Source organism: Brassica napus, chromosome A6, assembly GCF_020379485.1.
Source record: "Brassica napus cultivar Da-Ae chromosome A6, Da-Ae, whole genome shotgun sequence".
Lineage (NCBI taxonomy): Eukaryota > Viridiplantae > Streptophyta > Magnoliopsida > Brassicales > Brassicaceae > Brassica > Brassica napus.
In genome coordinates, this window is record NC_063439.1 from 7,582,728 (window position 1) to 7,603,149 (window position 20,422).

At 39.2% G+C, this 20,422-nt stretch overlaps 3 protein-coding genes and 2 pseudogenes across 12 annotated transcripts; 2 read left to right on the top strand and 3 right to left on the bottom strand.

Annotated features, from left to right (window-relative positions):
- Nucleotides 1-598: 598 nt before the first annotated feature.
- LOC106346917 (rab9 effector protein with kelch motifs-like) lies at nt 599-3,864 on the top strand. The gene is made up of 11 exons (XM_013786381.3): nt 599-962; nt 1,242-1,391; nt 1,503-1,670; nt 1,768-1,920; nt 2,012-2,164; nt 2,282-2,446; nt 2,538-2,678; nt 2,761-2,947; nt 3,040-3,229; nt 3,320-3,451; nt 3,563-3,864. Exons 1-10 carry the CDS (start codon nt 782-784, stop codon nt 3,434-3,436), a joined length of 1,605 nt encoding a protein of 534 aa, XP_013641835.2. The 5' UTR covers nt 599-781; the 3' UTR covers nt 3,437-3,451; nt 3,563-3,864.
- A 542-nt stretch (nt 3,865-4,406) lies between these two features.
- LOC106351440 lies at nt 4,407-7,902 on the bottom strand (annotated as a pseudogene).
- Nucleotides 7,903-8,690: 788 nt separating this feature from the next.
- LOC106349905 lies at nt 8,691-12,594 on the bottom strand (annotated as a pseudogene).
- A 79-nt stretch (nt 12,595-12,673) lies between these two features.
- Nucleotides 12,674-14,498, top strand: LOC106346919 (glycine-rich RNA-binding protein 6, mitochondrial-like). 6 transcript variants are annotated; one of them, XM_048782463.1, is made up of 6 exons: nt 12,729-13,239; nt 13,315-13,355; nt 13,483-13,617; nt 13,716-13,784; nt 13,864-13,970; nt 14,251-14,498. In XM_048782463.1, the coding sequence occupies exons 3-6, from the start codon at nt 13,494-13,496 to the stop codon at nt 14,395-14,397; spliced, it is 447 nt and encodes a 148-aa protein (XP_048638420.1). In that variant the 5' UTR covers nt 12,729-13,239; nt 13,315-13,355; nt 13,483-13,493; the 3' UTR covers nt 14,398-14,498. The 6 variants fall into 6 exon arrangements, with proteins under 6 accessions (XP_048638422.1, XP_048638423.1, XP_048638420.1 ...); XM_048782465.1 differs by lacking the exons at nt 12,729-13,239; nt 13,315-13,355 and adding an exon at nt 12,674-12,722; XM_048782466.1 differs by having other exon boundaries at nt 12,700-13,355.
- LOC106422540 (phosphoserine phosphatase, chloroplastic) lies at nt 14,472-19,162 on the bottom strand. 5 transcript variants are annotated; one of them, XM_048782460.1, is made up of 9 exons: nt 18,538-19,028; nt 17,889-18,128; nt 15,962-16,198; nt 15,716-15,848; nt 15,536-15,643; nt 15,206-15,299; nt 14,950-15,099; nt 14,810-14,863; nt 14,472-14,722 (listed from the first exon to the last, which is right to left on the bottom strand). In XM_048782460.1, exons 1-9 carry the CDS (start codon nt 18,590-18,592, stop codon nt 14,597-14,599), a joined length of 1,197 nt encoding a protein of 398 aa, XP_048638417.1. In that variant the 5' UTR covers nt 18,593-19,028; the 3' UTR covers nt 14,472-14,596. The 5 variants fall into 5 exon arrangements, with proteins under 5 accessions (XP_048638417.1, XP_048638415.1, XP_022542982.2 ...); XM_048782458.1 differs by lacking the exons at nt 17,889-18,128; nt 18,538-19,028 and adding an exon at nt 16,557-16,694; XM_022687261.2 differs by lacking the exons at nt 17,889-18,128; nt 18,538-19,028 and adding an exon at nt 16,321-16,507.
- Between the last annotated feature and the right edge of the window lie 1,260 nt (nt 19,163-20,422).

Consider the following 20,422-nt stretch of genomic DNA (forward strand, 5'->3'; position numbering starts at 1 on the left):
ATCTATTTGACATAAATTACTAACTAAATCAAGTTGGATGTTTAAAAAAGAGCCGTTTTAATAAGCATATTCAAAAATCATTGATATTTTTCCTTTTTTTAAGGATTTGCTTTTCTCGAGTATTTAGCTTAAAAAAAAGAAAGTTTTATTGGTTTACACGTATTCACGTAAAGAAGTGTTGTTTTTCATCTTCCAAATATATCAAATAATCATTAGAAAATGTTAAGAAAATGTTTTGTATATAAATCAGATAATAAGAGAAAATTTTATAATGTGGAAAAAAGGAAAAAAAATATAATATTATTTTTTCAAGGCTGGATAATTTCGAATATTATCTTATCTGGGGTAGGTTAATTGTTTTTTTTTATCAAACATGATTTCAATCACAGAAAACTATATATAAATCAAATAAAAAGAGAAATCTTTGTAACGTATATCCTTGAGCCTCGGGGGCCCAATTCACTATTTTAGGAGACTCTAGTTACCAGTAATATTACGACACGTCACAATAATATGCCACATATTACAAAAGGTCAAGAAGCTTGCGCTTTGTCACTAATCAGCAAAGCAAAATATAAAGTATCCTCCTTTTTTTTTTTGTTCTCTCTTCCAAAAAGAAAAAAAAAAACCTAAGCAAAAAAGAGAGGAAGCACCTACCTTTTATCATCTGTAATCGCCCACAAGAAACATTTAGATTTCGGATTATCTCTTCTTCCATTCTCCTAACAAAACAAACCCTTTCGTTTTCCCGCACTTTCTCTCAGCCAAAGGAAGGAGAAAAATGAGGTGGGAAAGGGTCCGACAGCAACAAGTGGGTCTGGGTGAGTCGTCGTGTTACGGGGGCCCCGGGAAGAGGTGGGGACACACTTGTAACGCCATTAAAGGAGGCAGCTTTCTCTACGTGTTTGGTGGCTATGGCAAAGATAATTGCCAAACCAATCAAGTCCATGTCTTCGACTCTGGTTTGTCCTCCTCTTCCCCCCCACATTCAATCTCCGTCTTAAATTGTCGGATTTATGTTGATTGAGGCTGTCTGAATCTTGTTTTTTTTATCTCTTTGATTGATTTGCACTTTCGAGAGTTTATTCATCCTGCATGTTGCGCTATAATGGAACATATTATATTGAAAGCGCTTTTGTATATTTCATGATTTGGATTTGACCCTTTTGAGCAAGTGTTTATTGTCTTAATATGATTTTTGAGTTGATCTGTTGTGGTTTACATGATGATCTTTGTTGCAGCGAAGCAGATATGGACGCAACCAATAATCAGTGGAACACCTCCTCCTCCTAGGGACAGTCACACCTGTACAACAGTCGGCGACAATCTTTTGGTGTTTGGTGGTACTGATGGAACTAAACCTCTCAATGATTTGTACATTCTTGACACTTGTAAGCTTTTTTTTTTTTTTTTTTTGTATTTCAAGCTTCTACTTCTTCCTGTTTGAGAAGTAGTCATATACTGAATTGGTTTGTTTGTTTGTTTCCGTTTGTTGTTATTAGCTTCTCATACTTGGAAGTGTCAGAGTGTTAGGGGAGAGGGACCTGAGGCAAGAGAAGGTCATAGCGCCACCCTCGTTGGTAAAAGGCTTTTTGTATTTGGTGGCTGTGGGAAATCTTCTGATATTAATGACGAAATCTATTACAATGACCTATACGTACTTAATACAGGTAATGTTTTTATGCCATGGCTTTCTTCAATTGGCATGTGAATCTTTTCCATGTTATCATCATCTCTTATGCATCGAAATCACTTATGCTTGTGTAGAGACTTATGTGTGGAAACGGGCTGTTACTATTGGGAATCCTCCATCTGCGAGAGATAGCCACACTTGCTCCTCGTGGAAGAACAAAATCGTTGTTATTGGTGGTGAAGATGGACATGACTATTATCTCTCTGATGTTCATATCCTTGATACAGGTGCACAAGCATTTCTCAAATTCATGTTTATTTAACCTTCTATCTGATATAAGTTCTTTTTATGTCATAACATTTTCATTTTGACTTTCAGATACATTCATGTGGAAGGAGCTGAATACCTCAGGCCAGTTGTTGACACCTCGAGCTGGTCATGTTACTGTTTCGCTTGGGAGAAACTTGTATGTGTTTGGAGGGTTTACAGATGCTCAGAATCTTTACGATGATCTCTATGTGCTTGATGTTGGTATGTAAACTGATAGAATCACTCAATACCAGAGTTTAATACTTGTGAGGGAGATTGGCCTTGGTCGTGAGATTTATAGCATATTCACATTGTTTGTTTTGTCGTTCTTACCTGTAGAGACGGGTGTGTGGTCAAAGGTTCTCACCATGGGAGAAGGGCCATCTGCTAGGTTCTCTTCTGCAGGAGCTTGTTTAGATCCTCAGAAAGCCGGGTTTCTTGTCTTTGTTGGTGGCTGCAATAAAAGTCTCGAGGCACTGGATGACATGTTCTACTTACACACAGGTTTCCACCAATCTCTCTTCAACTTGCTAATTGCCAAAACTCCAGGCTTTCCTTTCTAAACTTTTATTCTTTCTTTTTTTTTGGTTGATAGGACTTGGATATGATGCAAGGCTTGATCAGAGTGTAGGCAGCATGTCTCTAAAGAAGCAACTGAAGCTGAAATGCCAAGAACAAAGTCATGCAAATCCCTTATACGATAACTCTCTTGTCAGAATCAATATGGATCATCAAGGTGTGTTTAAGCATACTAGTCAAGATTGGATTTAATCTTTAGCAGGATATCAAAAGCCTGTTTCTGATTGTTTTTATTGTAGGAAGAGGGAACTTCGGTATGAACACTGGCCAATTTGATCAAGGAAAGATGATGTTTCACGCCAGGGTAACCGAGACTTTCCCAGTTGGTTACAGTATAGAAACAATGATAGATGGAAAAGTGCTTCGTGGCGTTTTGTTTTCAACTAAGCAGAGCTCCGTTCTGCCCACTGATCAAAGCTTTAGTAGGCGAGTGCTTATATTAGTTTCTTACTTTTGGGGTTTTATCTGTTGGTTGTATTGCTTTGTGAACAATTCTCTTATTTTTTGTTGTTGTACAGAAAGAGGCCAGCTATGTCGAATGGTGATCAGGCTAACACATCAAAGGTTCCAAGAACTTTGAGCAATGATCAAATTGGTGCTACTGAAGCCAAAGATCCTCCATCAAACGGTGTGGACGGTGGTATTGGTCTCATCAACCATCTGGATGTTAACATAAACACTGTGGCCGCTGCACCTCAGCTCGATATGGTGATTAGAACGTTTCTTTAGTCATTTCTCTCTTTTGAGATGCTTGATTATGCAATTTCCTTACTGGAAAACGCTGAAAATTTTGTGCAGGGTACTGTGAATGCAGCTCCATCTTCAGTTGCTCAAACAGATGAAGCTTCTTTAGAATCTAGAAATGCGGTATCGATTGATGTTGAAGCTACTAAGACCGGACCTGGAGAGACATAGGCACAGAAAAAAAAGGTGGGCTTTAAGTCCTTGTGATTGAACCACTTACACAACAATAGGTGAATCCATTGCGTCTAAAGCCTCATTTGTGTCTAACTCTTGTTCCTTTGAACAATTACTTTGCAGATGAGAGATTCAGTGCGTTACAGAGAAACAAGGACAGCTAGAAGCATCATTTATTTTCTTCTTATGTACATTAGGCTGGAGATAGTATGGGTTTAATTTAGAATCGAAGTTTAGGTTTGGTGAGGATGAGGAGAAGCTAACTCTGAGTTAGTTCTTTTTTGTTGTCTTTCTTCTGCTGGAGCTCTGCCATTTCTCTGTTTCATCTTTCTTTTTTGTTTTTGTTTAATTTCAACTTGCAAGCAATGTAAAAACTTTGCAATATCTTTGTCAAGTTCTGTCTTAATACATATAATGTGGCTCAAGGAATTGCTTCACAAGAAACTGGAGATCTCCAAGATGGACAAGCTCTGAGTTTGTTATGAAACCCTTGTCAAGTTTGAGACTTCCCATTGAACCAGCTCCATGGAAGCAAATTGACAGACGCTGGTTTTCACAAAATCAAGCTTGCAGGCAAGTGAAAGCTCTGTGGCAGTCATTGGAGGGAAGGTTGAAAGATGTCGAGTTTAAAGTTATTCGGGAAAGGATCTCAGAGCTCTTAAAGAGATATTAGAGGCAATGCAATCAAAAAGTGTCTTTGATACTCGAAAGCAGTTACTATGCTCAAACTCAAGAGGCCTACATAACTAGGTGATGCCACCTAATATGAGAGGACAAATAGTGATTATGAAATCTGCCAGACTTGTTGAGACATCTGGTATTCCTTCATCATCTCTGATTCCTATATCTGGTCTTAATACGGCCTGTAGAGAAAGATCCACCATATTCTCTCTTTTCTTTCTGTGTCTTCTTTGTTTGGTGATTCATGCATTAAAACAAGTTTTGAGACATTACAGTTCTTCAAAACTCAGAAACAGACAGCAAGTATAACACAGGAACAGAATACAAGTAATGCTCTCATGAGGAGCTACAATACATGAGTTACAACTTACAAGCCAAAGAACATTTCACATCACATCTTATTATAAGAGAAAAAGAAAAGAGAAGAAACATTGACATGGTTTAGTACCTGACTAAAAGTCTATGATATCAGACTTTTCACTTTATGGATGAAAGCATCAACAACAGAAAACCATGTTCGGCTCCACGAAGAATCAAAAGAGAGTGAAGCAAGTATCCCTAGCAGTATTGTCACATAGGCTGCAATAATGCTCCAATAGAAAGATACAATGTCAATCACATCTTCTTCCTCTTCTCCAACATCCGCATGCGTTTCTTTCAGTGTGTCATTATTACAACTTCTGTTGGAGGGTTGTCCACAGAGAAGAGGATTACCAAAGTAGCTGGTTTCATCAAAGGTACTCAACTGCCCTTCCTGTGGAATGATACCTGATAAGTTGTTATAAGAGACATTAAACACAGCAAGACTGCTTAGCTTTGTAAGCTGGCTCGGGATTTGGCCATGTAAGATGTTGAAGGAAAGATCAAGGCTTTCTAAATCCTCCATATTGGAGAAACTTTGTGGGAGGACACCATATAAATGATTGTGAGAAAGATTCAGTGCTCGTATATCAACAAGATCTCCAAGCTCTGCTGGGATCTCACCACTCAGCTCATTCAGAGAGAGATCCAGTCCAAACATAAATCCAAGAGTTAAACCTATGTAGGAATCATATCTTAGCTTTGCTGCAAACTGAACTTCGATCACACTGTCTGCCATGTAGTCTATACTAAAAGGATCTAACATAAGCATAGATCTATAATACTTGCCTAAATCTTCCGTGGAGAAGAAGTCCTCATCTAGACCCATGCCACCAAAGATATCACTAGACACGAAGATCAATCCAGCATTATCATAACCCTCTTGCCCATCGTGTTGTAGCGTAGGGAAACTAAATGATATATTGCTAAAACATGAGGGTATAGATCCATTCAGCCTGTTGTCAGAAAGGTCCAGAAGTTGGATGTTGGTTAAGCCACACATCTGGGAAGGAATAGAGCCTGTTAAGTTATTCCCCCGCAAAAGAAGAATATAGATCTTTTGGTTGCTGACGAACTTGGGGATATTCCCGGACAATCTGTTGTTTCTTAGATCAAGTATGGAGGCATTTCCCAGTACTGTGTCTGGGATAGTCCCTGAGAAATTATTATCCTGCAGGAACAGCATTCTTGTATCAGAGCTGAAGCGGTGAGGTAGGTCACCAGATAATCTGTTTGCAGAGAGGTCCAACAACACAAGGAAGGATATGTCAATCAAAGAAACAGGTATTTGACCTTCTAGGTGATTGTTTGAAATCAGGAGTGTGTTCAGGCCATACAAGTTGCCAATCCAACTAGGAATAACACCAGTGAGATAGTTATTCGACAAGTCAAGAATAGACATGGAACTCGAGTTCAGCAAACCATCTCCAATCCTCCCTGAAAACTGGTTATTATCCAAAGACAATACCTGCAAGGAAGTCAAATTTGTTGGCTCTGGAAAAACGTTGCCGCTAAGTTTGTTGTCAGAAAGCTTAAGAAACATCAAAGAATAACAACCCATTGTTAAACTCCTTGGTAACTTTCCGTAGAGATCATTGTGAGAGAGATCTAAGAAGTACATCTTTCTCATGTTACCTAGAGAAGATGGCAGATTCCCTTGTAAACTATTCTTTGACAAGTTAAGGTGCCGTAGGTTAGGAAGTATCCACCCAATATTATCGGGAAAGAGTTGACTAAACTCATTAGCTGACGCATCCAGCAAGAGGAGACTATGAGCAGATCTGGGTAGCTGAAAGTTCGTAAATGAGTTATTCTGTAGAAGCAAAACTTCGAGGTTTGTATTGTTCTCCATTAGCCAAGAAGGGAATAGTCCATGAAGTCTGTTGTCAGAGAGATCAACCAGACGTAACTCCTTCTGGTGTAGGAGAAAATGAGGAAGCTTACCCAAGTTGCAAGACCTTAGTGCAATAACATGTAACTGAAATTCTAGCTTCCATGAACCTTCTGACACCACTTGGAGTGAGTTGGATATTGAAGAAAGCTTGAATACCTTAAGCTTTGAAAGGTTGGCAAGCGAACCCAATGAGAATAAACCATGGAAGTCGTTATCAAACAACGATAAGTACTCAAGGGATTCAATGCTACCAATAGCAGAGGGTACCTTCCCACTCATTTGGTTTGATGAGAGATCAAGAACTCGTAGTGCAGTCAATCTGGTTAAGCATAATGGAAACTCACCTATGAGTTTGTTATGGCTGAGGTCCAGCTCTTGCAGATTCTTCAACTCGCAAATCCCTATATTATCAAATTCATATATGAACATTTGGATTCACCAGCACCATTCTTAATTGAACGTCTTAAGGCTTTGACTAAACTTGCCTTGCAATTGCCCCCAGCCTGTAAATTCGTTACGACTTAGATCCAGAGCTTTCAACTTTCTCAGGTCAGCTAAACCTGCCATAAGACAAAGCCACACAAAGGAAGATACTTACACGTGACCACGATGTTGTAAGTGACAAGTAAAATAGATGATACTACCTTGTACAGGTGTGGAGTTGTCAAATCTGTTTCTACTCAGGTCCAACAGCTCCAAGTTTGTCAGATATTTAAGTTCTGGAACGGATCCCAAGAGAAATGTAAGAAAGAACTGAAACTGAAAAGACATGGTCGTAAGAAATTGAAAAGCAAACCTTCAGCAGGAAAGGGACCATCCATGTTGTTACCACGAAGAACCAAAGTTGTAAGTGATTTTGCGGAGCTGAGAAAAGGTAAAACCCTGTTATCAAATTGATTGTAAGAGAGAACCAGTATCTCTAGGTTTTTTAATCTCCTTAGACTTTCATAACCTGGAGAAAAATAAAATCTTGTCAACAAGAGTATGAATCACTGAACTTGAGACGGTATGATCTGGGAAAAGTCTGGTATACCTTCCAGGAACGAGGCATTGAATCCTTCAACCCAGCTCTTAGATAAGTTCAGAGTTTGAAGCTCTTCAAAGGGATACAGCAAGGAAAGATTTATTACAAGAGGTAAACCTATTAAACTAAGTTCATGGAGGGCAAGGCCAATAACCCGTCTAGTTGTACGATTACACTTAACTCTCTCCCAACTGCAACAATCACTCACTGTGTCATTACTCCAAGTCTCAAAAATGTAGTCTTCATTGTCCCCTGAGAGCAGCAGGGATGTCTTGAGCTCCAACAAACCCTTCCTTTCTTTCTCAACACAGCTCTTGTATCTATGTATCTGCCCCATCACTATCATCACCCACATCAGAATCTGAACTAGAAACACTCTCCTATTCATTGAAATGATCCAATAACCAAAACGAAAAGAGAAATTATGGGGGAAAAGATTGTGAATTCAATATGTTGGAGAACCTCCATGTTTATAAGTATTCTTTCTTTATGAAATTATAAAAGAAAACAAGTTGCAGAAAGAGATGTAGTTTACAAAGTCAAATTCTTTCAAGTCAACAGTCAAGAAGCATGTGATAATGATATAAGTGTGGCGTACAGCATTGTCTAACTGGACCAAGCTTTGTGCAAAGTTAACTCAGAAAAAGTCAATCTACTAACAAAGAATGTTATATATCCCCTAGGAGTCGCTTTCTGTTGATAAATTCACAAAATCATCATCTAATTTGACCAAGTTCAGTTTCTTTTAGATTATTTTCATAGCAATTTTCAAGCTTTGTTCGATTTATAATGTGAAAACCACCGAACTTCAGTCAGAAGCTAACACTTCTATCAAAGCTTTAAGGTTAATCAGAGAGGTCTTCATTCTTCAATGGCAAAGATATACAGAATTCAATAGTGAGCTCTATAAAAAAGCAAGATGAAGATGTAAACTATAAAACCTGTTGGTACTGGTGTAGTCTCAGATCAAATGCTCGTGTCTTCATCTCTCTCTCTCGCATCTTGATGAAAAAAAAAACATATTTTTTACCATGAACAAGCTCTGTTTCTTCTCTGTACATGAAACGCTCTGCATGAATCTATCTGGGGAATGGTATGACTTTGATGATGTAATCCCAGGATTAATGCTCGACTTAGAGAGCCTTCGCTTCAAGGATTTGGTAAGTGAGATTAGCAAAACAACTCAGGGAGATGAAGAACGGTTTTTGCCAACAAGTAGATACGCATGTCTCTGTATTCTGAAGCCGCATATACGTATAAATAATACAAGTCAAAAGTCATGAAGCATCCTCCATATATAAATACTCGGATTATGCATTAAAACAAGTTTGAGACGTTACAGTTCTTCAAAACACAGAGGAACAGACAATAAGTATAGCATAGGAACGTAACACAGGTTATGCTCTCAAGGGGAGCTATAATACATGAGTTACAAGCCAGTGAACATTTCCCATTCCATCAGATTATAAAAGGAAAAAGAAGAGACGATTACAGGAGTTAGAACTTAGAACCTGAGAGAAAGTCTAGGATATGAGACTTTTCACTTTATGGATGAAAGCATCAACAACACAAAACCAAGTTCGACTCCACGGAGAATCAAAAGACAATGAAGCAAGTATCCCTAGAAGTATTGTCACGTAGGCTGCAAAAATGCCCCAGTAGAAAGACACAATGTCGATCATATCTTCTTTGTCTTCTCCAACATCCACCGGCGTTTCTTCCAAAGTGTTATTGGTACAACTTCTGTTGGTGGGTTGTCCACAGAGAAAAGAATTACCAATGTAGCTGGTTTCATCAAAGCTAAATTGCCCTTTCACTGGAATGATACCTGATAAGTTGTTGTAAGAGACATTAAACACAGCAAGACTGCTTAGCTTTGTGAGCTGGCTCGGGATTTGGCCGTGTAATATGTTGAAGGAAAGATCAAGGCTTTCTAAATCCTTCATTTTGGAGAAACTCTCTGGGATGACACCAGATAAATGATTGTGAGAAAGATTCAGTGCTCGTATATCAACAAGATCTCCAAGCTCTGCTGGTATCTCACCACTTAGCTCATTCTCAGCGAGATCCAGTCCAGACATAAATCCAAGAGTCTGACCCATGTAGAAATCATATCTTCGCTTTGCTGCAAATTGAATTTTAATCTCACTGTCTGCTGTGTAGTCTACAGTAAAAGGATCTAGCATAAGCTTCGATCTATAATACATGCCTAAATCTTCCTCGGTAAAGAAGTCCCGGTACATTTCCAGACCACCAAAGGTATCAATAGACCATAAGCTAAACGTATAATCATAATAATTCGCCTCATCTTCTTTCCACAAACCAAATGATATATTGCTAAAACATGAAGGTATCGATCCATTGAATCTGTTGTTAGAAAGATCCAAAAGTCGAATGGTGCTTAAGCCACACAGCTGGACAGGAATATGACCAGTTAGTTTATTCCCCCGCAGAAAAAGAATATTGATGTTTTGGGTGTTGACAAACTTGGGGATATTCCCAGACAATCTGTTGTTTCTTAGATCAAGTATGGAGACATTTTCCAGTAATGAGTCTGGGATATACCCTGATAAATTATTATCTTGCAGGAACAAGTATCCCGAGTAAGAGTTGAGGCGCGGAATGTCACCTTCCAATCTGTTTGCAGAGAGGTCCAAGAGATACATATTACTTATGTTAAACAAAGAAACAGGTATACGACCTTCTAAGAGATTGTTTGAAATCAGGAATGTGTTCAGGAGAGAAAAGTTGCCAATCCAACTAGGAATAACACCAGTTAGATAGTTATTCGACAAGTCAAGTACAGACATGTAACTCGAGTTCAGCAAGCCATCTCCAATCTTCCCATCAAATTGGTTATTATCCAAAGTCAATACCGTCAAGGAAGTCAAGTTTGTTGGCTCCGGAAAAATTGGGCCGCTAAGTTTGTTGTCTGAAAGCTTAAGGAAGCTCAATGAATAACAACCCATTGTTAAACTCCTTGGAAGCTTACCGTAGAAACCATTGTGAGATAGATCCAAATAGTAAATCTTTTCCATATTCCCTAGAGAATATGGCAATTTTCCTTGTAAGCTGTTCTTTGATAGGTTCATATGCAGTACATTAGGAAGTATCCACCCAATGTTTTCAGGAAAAGGTTGGCTTAACTCGTTAGCTGAGACATCCAGAAGAAGCAGTTTATGAGCAGATTTAGGTAGCTGGAAGTTCGTAAACGAGTTATTCTGTAGAAACAGAACTTCAAGATTTGTATTGTTCTCCATTAGCCAAGAAGGGAATACTCCATGAAGTCTGTTGTTGGAGAGATCAACCAGACGTAACTCCTTCTGGTGTAGGAGAAGATGAGGAAGCTTTCCCAAGTTACAAGACCGAAGTGCAATAACATGTAACTGAAATTCTAGCTTCCATGAACCTTCTGACTCCACTTGGAGTGAGTTGGATATTGAAGAAAGCTTGAGTACCTTAAGCTTGGAGAGGTTGGCAAGCGAACCCAATGAGAAGAAACCACGGAATTCGTTATGGAACAGCGATAAGTACTCCAGCGATTCAAGGCTACTGATGGCAGATGGCACTTCCCCAGCCATCTCATTTGATGAGAGATCAAGAACTCGAAGTCTAGTCAAGCTAGTTAAGCACATTGGAAACTCACCCATGAGTTTGTTTCGGCTGAGATCCAGCTCTTCCAGATTCTTTAACTCGCAAATCCCTATATTTTCAAATTCATAGTATATAATTAATTTGACTTCTCCAGAACACACTTCATAATTGGAGGTTTAAGGGTTTGGTTAACTTGCCTTGAAATTCCGAGCCAGAAAATTCATTACCACTTAGATCCAGAACTTTTAACCTTTTCAAGCGAGCTAACTCTGCCGCAAGAGAAAGCCACACAAAGGAAAAAAACTTACACATGACCAGGATAGTCTCATAGAAGGGCATAGACAAGTAATGTAGATGCTACCTTGTACTGGTATGGAGCCATTAAATCTGTTTTCACTCAGGTCCAGAAGTTCCAAGTTTGTCAGATCTTTAAGTTCTGGAAAAAATCCCCCAAGAGAATAATAAGGAAGAAGATAAAACACTGACTGTTGGATAATTTACACCATGCCAGAAATTGAAATCCAAACCTTTCATAGGAAAAGAACCATCCATTTTGTTATCCCGAAGAAACAAAGTTGTAAGTGATGTTGCAGAGGTGAGATAGGGTAAGATACTGTTGTTAAATGTGTTTATAGAGAGAACCAGAACCTCTAGTTTTCTTAATCTCCTTAAACTTTTATAACCTGCAAAACGAAAATTTGTCAGCAAGAGCATGATCATGTTGTTGAATCTGGAAAAATCCAGGTATACCTTCCAAATCATCAAACAAGGCACTGAAACCATTGGACCATCTCGCAGATAAGTTCAGACTTTGGAGCTCTTCGAAGGGATACAGTAAGGAAAGATTTAGGAGAGATTGATTTAAAAAATTCAGTTTACTGAGAGCTAGGCCGGTCACCCGCTTGGTTGTAGGACTACACTTAACTCTCTCCCACCTACAACAATCGCTCACTGTATCATTAGTCCAAGTATTGAAAGTTTCATCAAAGCTTGCTATGAAGCTGCTCCCTGAGAGCAGCAGGGATGTCTTGAGCTCCAACAAACCCTTCCTTTCCTTCTCAATACAGCTTTGGTGTTCATGTATCTGCCCCAACAATATCATCACCCATATCAAGCTTTGAACCAAGAATAACTTTCTCTCCATTGAATTTTTGATCCGAGATAATGAAAGAAAACGGAATGTGTGTGTCAGAAAAAAGCATTTCTCTGTATGACAAAGGAAAAGACAAGTTGCAGAATGTAATATTATTTACCAAGTCATATTCTTTGCTAGACAAACATATGATTGGTGGCGTACTCAGCATCGTTTACTTGGACCAAGCCTTGTGCATAGCTAACTTAGAGAAAACGAATATATTAAATAGGCACGGGACTTCGGATATTCGGATCGGGTTTGGGTAAGATCCATTCAGGGTCGGGGTTTTTCGGATAAATGAATTCTCTACCCAGTAGGTACTTGGTAGATTTCGGTTTGAATTACCGGTCGGATACCACCGGTTTCGGGTCAGTTCCGGTTTTAGTCGATTTATCCGATGGATATTAGTGCTGATTATCCATGGATATCGGATCGGTTTCTATTTATCAGCACTAATACCCATCGGATAAATAGACTAAAACCAAAACCAAACCGGTCCAGTTCTGATCATATCAATCAATACCCATCGGATAAATCGACTGTTTCTTCATCATCCAAAAAATGTTCAGTCACAGAATGTGCACCTCATTTCAAGGTATAAGGTCCCTCAATACCAGAAACTTAAAGAATTCAATAGCAAGTTCAATCAAAAAGCAAACTGAACAACCGAACCTGTTGGTGGTGTTTCGTCTCAGTTCAAGAGATATGTATCTTCCATCTCTCTCGCATTTTGATTACTCTATTAGCAATCTCCGTATCGTATATCTGTGCGCACGTATTGATATGATCAGAACCAGAAACAATACTAATGAATTCGCCAATTGGTTTCCTTCCAGTTTGCTTTGGATTTGATTTTTGGGTTTTAGGGGTTTAACAAAAATTTGGGGAAACAAAGTCGTCGCCGATCAAGCTGAATTAACGGTCAAGATCAGTTTCTACACTAATCAACGGACTCAATCGTCCCGTGTCGAAACAGGAATGTTTTACATAAAAGCCAAGGGTTTTTCATTTCCAGCGATAATTGATTATACGCTTCTCGAGATCTCTTTTTTTAATCATCCCGCATAGGAACCCAAAAGGTGGTGTGTAGTTTCATTTGCTCTCAACTCAAGGTTTGAATTTTTTCTGTTTAATCCGGTTACGATCTTATTTACTGAAACTGAACATCCGCTCGCTAATCCTAGAAGATGATGGACTCATCAGGAATGTGATTAGTGACTAAAAAGTTGTAAGCTTTGACTCAGTTCTTATAGACTTAATGGATCTTTCATGAGTTTTTTCACCTTGTGATCACCAACCAATCTATCTACATTCTCTTTTGAGATTTTGTCTTGTCTTGAAAAATCTGCTCACAGATTGAAGGAAGATGCATTACATGGATTTGTTTAGTAAAGCTGGAAACATATTTAGGCAGCCTAGAGCTTTGCAGGCCGCCAACGCTATGTTACAGGGCAATCTTTCTTTGACTCCTTCCAAACTCTTTGTTGGAGGTCAGTGACTCAGAAAACTTGAGACAGAATCTTCTCTTTTAAGTTTTTTATTGTCTTGAGAATCTCATCCTCTGTTCTATGCTGCCTTTTGTTGTCAGGTCTGTCACCAACTACTGATGTTGATATCTTGAAAGATGTTTTTGGCAGATTTGGCAAAATCGTTGATGGTATAGCTGAATCATTTTCCCCATTGGTTTGTCTTTCTCATTTTGCTTGGACTAATATATATACTTTTGTTCATCATAGTGGTAGTGATTTCGGACCGTGAAACTGGTGTGTCGAAGGGATTTGGTTTCGTAACATACGACTCGATTGATGCTGCTAATAAGGCAATGCAACAGATGAATGATCAGGTGTTACCAATTTTTCCACCTTCTTTATTTACTAAAAAATATAACATGAGTCTAGCTAGTTTCTTTCTCGCTTTGCCTTCTTTCATTACCCTTTAAGATCTTCTGATGCTATGACATAAGTGTAGCGAACCGTTTGTTTTCTTGCTTTGTTTATCTCATTTTCCTTTCACGATAAGTTTAATGATTTGGTACTGCATTGGTGCTTCAGACCACAATAGAATTGTTCTTTCTCTGCTTGGTTTTGTCTATCCGCCATTTATGGAGTTTCCTGCTTAAACAGGAACTTGATGGGAGAATAATTGGAGTGAACCCAGCTGATTCAGGAGGCGGTGGAGGTGGTTTACCAAGACGGGGAGGTCGTGGTGGTGGCCGAGGTGGGTTCGGTCGTGGTGGATTTGGACGTGGAGGCTATAACTTTGTTCGTTAACTTGGCATCCAGAATGTCTATCAACGAGATTTCATTACTCTATTGTTTGATTTTCTTTTCACAAACAGATCAAGTGGCTGGCAAAAACATTTATTGATTCAGTGGAGTTTTCACACATTCAAAGGAAAAAGAAGTACAAATTTTGAGATATTAATAATGAGTTTAGCTCAATGAGGCTAATCACTATATATAGAGGCAATTAGTCCAACGAGTTTAGGAGAGGTTCAAACTTGAAGATAAGCCAGTCTGCTTGTGCTGCAACAGCTTCACGAAGCTGAACTCCAGCGTAGCATATGAATAAATCTGCGCCACCAGGTTTACGTGCCTGCAAGTGAATAAGTTTTTAGTTAGCTGCTCATCTGAGATTTCTTTGTTATGAGTAAATTCTCAATTAATGAAAAGCTAAGCGTACTTCGAGATCAGTAGCACCATCTCCAATCATGGCCATAGTCTTGTAGAGACGAGTCTGAAAAGAACCAAGTCTCAATTGGTACAGAGTGTTGTATTCAACAAGAGATATGGAGTTTGCTAAGTAAGAGAAGTTCGACAAACCTCTCGTATTTGTTGAACTGCTTTGGCTTTGCCTCCACTTCTTGATGTAGGTTCATTCTCATCAAAGCCCACAAACTCACCGGAATTGCCAAATAGGATATTGTTGGCAAAGATATTCTCTCGAGGGATGCCAAGAATCGACGCTACAGGCTAGGGTGAAAAGAAATTTCATTCAAAACCTTATCACCATTATTCTAACTGATGCAACGAACATGAAGAAACAAGTGATATGAATGGAAAGAGAGAGATGCAGTACATTGATCATCTGTCGAAAACCTCCAGATATCAAATAGACATCAATTTTATTGGCTCTGAGCTTCTTGACTAGCTCTTCAATGCCAGGGGACAGTCTACGAAGCCAAGGAAACAAAGTATAATCAATACGTACACAAGCTGTTTTTTTTTGTTCAAATGGACCTGGCCTATTGTTCTACATTATCTTGTGCGAGAATCAAGCAAGCTAGGTGTTAACCACTCTTTTGGTCAAAGTCTATTTGAAGAATGAGCTTGGACCAATGGAACACTTACAAGTAGATATTTTCGAATATGTAAAATGATTTCTGTAAAAGGTAAACAAAATGAGTACCTCGGAGGTCTCTTTTGGAGATATTCCTCAACTTTGGAAAGAGAAGGCTTGAACAAAGAAAGTCTTGCGGCTAGAGCTTCTTCAAACGGAACAGATCCACCCATTGCTCTAAGAAACCAATACTCAGTATGTATAAGCTCAAAAAGCCTAAGATAAATTATCAGAGAGATATACACAAACCTGGCTGTCCATTCAGCAACAGCCTTTCCAGCTCCACAAAACTCAGCAAGTTCATCAATACCTTCATCCACACAAACCGTGCTATCCACATCGAAGCATACGGCTTCAACATCTCTCCAAAGATCCATAATTTCTATACAAAACCAGCAGTAGGAACTCAGCTGCTAAAATTTCATCAGGTACTAGAGATGTTATCATCCCCTAGACCCAAACACAGCAGATTATAATATAAAAAGCAGTAGCTACCTTTAGAAGGAACAATGTTTCCTTCGTGCCCCAAAGCTGACAACTCCTGCGGCTGCACAGAAGCAGTCACCGGACGAAGCAATTTGGGATGGTTCATGACAGAGACACGCCCACTTCTACAAGGATACCTTTTAAACTCAAGGCAAGAGAAATCAGCAGAAACTGATGAAAGCTTCCTACATAGAATCCGAAGTGGCACAACCCTGGAAGTAATTAATGCTTCCATCAAACTTGGAGCTGCCAACCCAACAAGAAAACAACAGTTTCCAATTAAGTCTTGACATTTAATTCGATACTCAAACTCATATAATAAAAGACAACATTTTTTGAATCTTAAGACATGAAAAAAACAAACTAACTTCGCAAAAATGCGCATAGAACATCACCCTCTAACTCATGTACACCGAACTCATATAGATTCTCATCAGAAAAATCGAGACTTTGAACAACGTAAAATGAAAACGTGTTTCGATACAATGGTTGTAGATTTTAACGTTCCAGGTGATAAAGAAGGAACCCACGTGATCTATCCAATCGCTAATCAAGTAGAACGAAAGCAAAGAAGTAGAAGAAGAGGGAATGAAAGTTATTAAACCGGGAAAATCGCCGGCGGTCGTCTTCGGCAGCTGGTCGTGGGATCTGATTAATCAAATCAAAAAGTCACTGAGAAGAGTGTTGTTGAGTTGGTTGGTGGAAGTATTAACCGACAAAATGACTAATTTACCCTTTATTAATTTAAGATTTAAACATTAAATGACACTTTTAGCCTCATTGTTATTAAATCGTTTTAATAGATTCATCGTCGCCGGTCAACCGGCGGCGAATGCGAGGGTCGTTGTTTCTAAACACACAAATCGAGAAGCTTTCGAGAAACTAAAAACAGTCAGCTCTTTGTCTCTGTCTCTGCCACAAGGCAATGGCGATACGTCACCAAAAAAAAGAACTACGTATGATTTACCTTTTCCCGGCAACGTATATAGTTTTTTTTCTGAACAGCTCCGGTGAAAGACAACCTTAATTTTTTTTTTTTTGACAACCTTAAATATTGCGGTTTTCTTAATTTAATTGTTTTTAAAAATGTACATTTTTGATTCAGAGCCAAGTGGATAACAGCTAGGAAAACAAGACACGTCCAACTAAATGTCTCTCCCATCATTACAGTGGTGGCTAGTGAGAGAGAGTGACCCACACTCACATGATCTACTACATTCCATCTTAGTTGTTGTTTACTAGCTCAACAAGTAGGAGTTGAAGAAGAACAAGACTAAGACTCCAGATAAAAAGAAAGTGTTGGCTCTTGGGTTTTGGAGTTTGAAGGCAGAGGATGGATCTGTGTAATCTGGGATACCAGAAGGTATTCCCAAACCTCCTCCTGTTGAGGACGTGTAGGGTCTTGTATTAGTTGTCGTAGGGACTCTTGTCGAAGGTGTTGTCGTCACTGGTGTCGTTGTCCCACTACCACTGCATCATCAAAATATGGACACAACAACAACAAAACAAACGCACGATCTCAAATTAAATTACAAAAGAAGAGATATGAGTGGTCAAGAAAGAAAGAATGGTTGTGTATACATACCTTGCACTTGCAGGAAAAGGACAAGAAGTGTAGCCTATTATCATATAACACCACAAGAGACAAGAGTTATTAATTGAGTATATATCTTCTTAATTCTGTGTAGAGAATCTTGAGGTGTTACTAAATATACTACTCCTATTATATTAAGATAATATATAGTTTGTATTCGACATCATTCACATTGAAACATGTGAAGTTTAGATTTGATATATAAACTTTTTTCCATTTTTGACTCGCAATTAAATACTCTGCTTAACTACTTGAGGTACCAACTTTAAAAGATGGTCTCAACAAACTGTTATGGACTTAATCTAATTAATAAATGTAGTGGTTGGAGGGAGAGATATTTACTGGGATCAGAGGCTGAGACGGTGGCTGTGCCGGCGAAGTCACAAGTTCCCGGAGACTGACCTTTCTTCTGGAAGAAGCTGTTGACGGCGTAGGAGCAGTGAGACTTGACGGTGTTTGGATTAAAGCAAGGTCCGTTCTGGTGAATGGGTCCACAATCAGCTCCTGCGCCACATGCGTAGTCCAATGTCTTCTGCAACATTGCTTCACTTAAACCTTCTCTGCATACACACCATGCCCCACCTACACACACCACACATATTTCTTCAACTCTCATTCACCGACTATGTGTGAAATGTAAACTAATGAGGCAACAAAGGTTGTCCACATCATTATTCAACTCACATTCACTGACTGTGTGTGAAATGAAACATAAATGTGTAATTTAAGAAGGATGGTATAAATAGGTTTTGAGCAAAGCAAGAAAGGGACTTTCTTTCAGAGAATTTTATTCAAACTATGAATAGCTAAGAAACTAGAGTTCGTGTTCTGTACTAAAACAGAGTTTGTTATTGGAGAGAAAAGGGTAAAAAAGAAAAATCAATCTTTCTCCCAGCAAAAGAAGAGGATCAATCATCCATGTGATGGGAGATAGAGAAGTGTTATTATATTTCAACTTTTGCAGGAGTTGGAACAGAGAAGGTTGTCTTACTTGAGTGACCAACCATAGCCAACAAAATCACAGCAAGAACAACAACAACCGCCATGGCGTTGCACCAGAGCTAACCACAGGATTTGGATGCAGCTTGTTCCTCTGAAGGGGAGAGTGAAAGGAAGAGATTGGAGAAGGTTTTGAAGCTAACAAGAGCTGTGAGTAAAGAGAGAGAAAGAGAGACACTGCATTGAAGAGAGTGAGAAAAGAGATACTTTTTGCTTAGATCCTGCAGAACAATGATGTCTTTTAGTTATTACATTCACGCACTCTCTCTCTACTCCCAAAGTACATAGTATTAGTATATATACACATATCACTAGGAAATGGGAAAGAAATACGACCAACTATACCCATATTATGAGAAAATTGGATATTTTTTTTTCTTGGTAAATATCATTAAAATGAATTGTTTGGATAAAATCTATAATCCTAACATTTTGTTTCTCTGGCAAAAAAAAAAAAACTAAAAACACAGCAACAAAAGCATAACAGCTAGTAGTAAAACTAGGTGTGAAGGCTGAAAATGGATATTTTATTTTATTTTAAAAATAGTTCCATAGCTCCAAAAATCTTCTATTTGAAATAAACAGAAAAGATATGACAATTAATGTAGTTTTATTGATGTATATATGACAACTAAAATCATTCAGAGATTTTAAATTGAACAAACTTACATCTCTCCAGAGAGAAGAGAGAGAAAGTAGATCTCGTTTTGGTCTCCGGGGAACGGCCGGCGCGTCTGCGCGCGTGCCGTCGCCGGAGACCTTTGTTTCTTGTTTCTCCGTTAAAGTTATCTGTTTTTGTGTCTCTCCCTTGTCTTCTTCCCGATCTGCTTTGCTTGACCTCTGGTTTAATCCACTTCCGGAGGCGTTTACTCGAGGAGTGAATCGCCTTCAACGGTGGCTGGGTTACTGGAGTTAAAGCGCGGTCGTGTGGAGGGGATAGTATGGCGTAGTCGTCTTGCATGGTAATAGTTCTTAGCCGGGAGGTAGAGGCTATTAAAGCTCTGTCGTTGCCGGTTCTTGTTCCCGGGTGGTGGTTGGCTTATTCAGCATCGCCGCGCCGGTCTTGTCTCCGGGGGGTGAAGGCTCACACAGTCTTGCGTCGCCGGCTCTAGCGGTTCTAAAAGGTGGTCTTGTTGTTGGATCGGGTTTATGAGGTTTGTGGCTTGCGACTCTCTTAAGGCGGATGAGATCTTGATGAGGTCGATGAAGCTCTCCGCAGAGAGGTCAGAAAGTTGAAGGAAAGTGGTTTCGGTGGAGGCTCTGCGGGTTTGAGCTCCGGCGTAACGAGGGTTTCGGTGGCTGGTTCCGGCGGCTTCTCGAAGCGGTGACGGGTCAAGTCGAGCAAAGGAGACGCGTGTAGCGCTGATGTAAAATTCTAACACGTGTCCCCGCTCCTTCACGCGTGGGCCAAAAGAGAGACGTCCGGCCCGTCTAGGTGTGGCTTGGTTTGGTTGGGCTGTAGGCCCGATTAGGTTTGGTCGATCTTTGCCCTGCTGTTGTGGGCTTATGCTTTGTAATATGTGTTTGGGCTTAGTACCCTTCTTTTTAATAAAAAATATCCTTGGCGGAAAAAAAATATATGACAACTAAAATTTATAATGACAACTACCCATTTCCTGCATTGATGTTGGATGATTACTACATCGACCGGTGGATCACCCATTCCCATTCGTACCAGTTGGATCTTTCTGATTCAAAGATATTACACTAACCATCAATCAACGTTTCAATAGGTAACATGCTCAATCAAATAGAGTATCAAAAGAAACAAGAGGCTTTAAGAAAAAAAAGTATTTCATTATAGCAAAAGAAAAAAAATGTGTGCTTGAGAATGTTACCATGTACTTATTCGAACTTTCGAAGTGATTTGTGCGTTA

Bases quoted from the DNA above. Each gene is read 5' to 3' on its own strand.
- LOC106346917 (XM_013786381.3), top strand. From the start codon at position 782: ATGAGGTGGGAAAGGGTCCGACAGCAACAAGTGGGTCTGGGTGAGTCG. The intron at 2,165-2,281 runs GTATGTAAACTG...TCTTACCTGTAG, and splicing joins TCTCTATGTGCTTGATGTTG to AGACGGGTGTGTGGTCAAAG. The intron at 2,447-2,537 runs GTTTCCACCAAT...TTTGGTTGATAG, and splicing joins CATGTTCTACTTACACACAG to GACTTGGATATGATGCAAGG.
- LOC106346919 (XM_048782465.1), top strand. From the start codon at position 13,494: ATGCATTACATGGATTTGTTTAGTAAAGCTGGAAACATATTTAGGCAG. The intron at 13,618-13,715 runs GTCAGTGACTCA...TTTTGTTGTCAG, and splicing joins TTCCAAACTCTTTGTTGGAG to GTCTGTCACCAACTACTGAT. The intron at 13,971-14,250 runs GTGTTACCAATT...CTGCTTAAACAG, and splicing joins TGCAACAGATGAATGATCAG to GAACTTGATGGGAGAATAAT.
- LOC106422540 (XM_048782460.1), bottom strand. From the start codon at position 18,592: ATGGCGGTTGTTGTTGTTCTTGCTGTGATTTTGTTGGCTATGGTTGGT. The intron at 15,300-15,535 runs GTACTCATTTTG...TTGGCTTCGTAG, and splicing joins CTCCAAAAGAGACCTCCGAG to ACTGTCCCCTGGCATTGAAG. The intron at 14,723-14,809 runs GTACGCTTAGCT...ATTCACTTGCAG, and splicing joins ATGGTGCTACTGATCTCGAA to GCACGTAAACCTGGTGGCGC.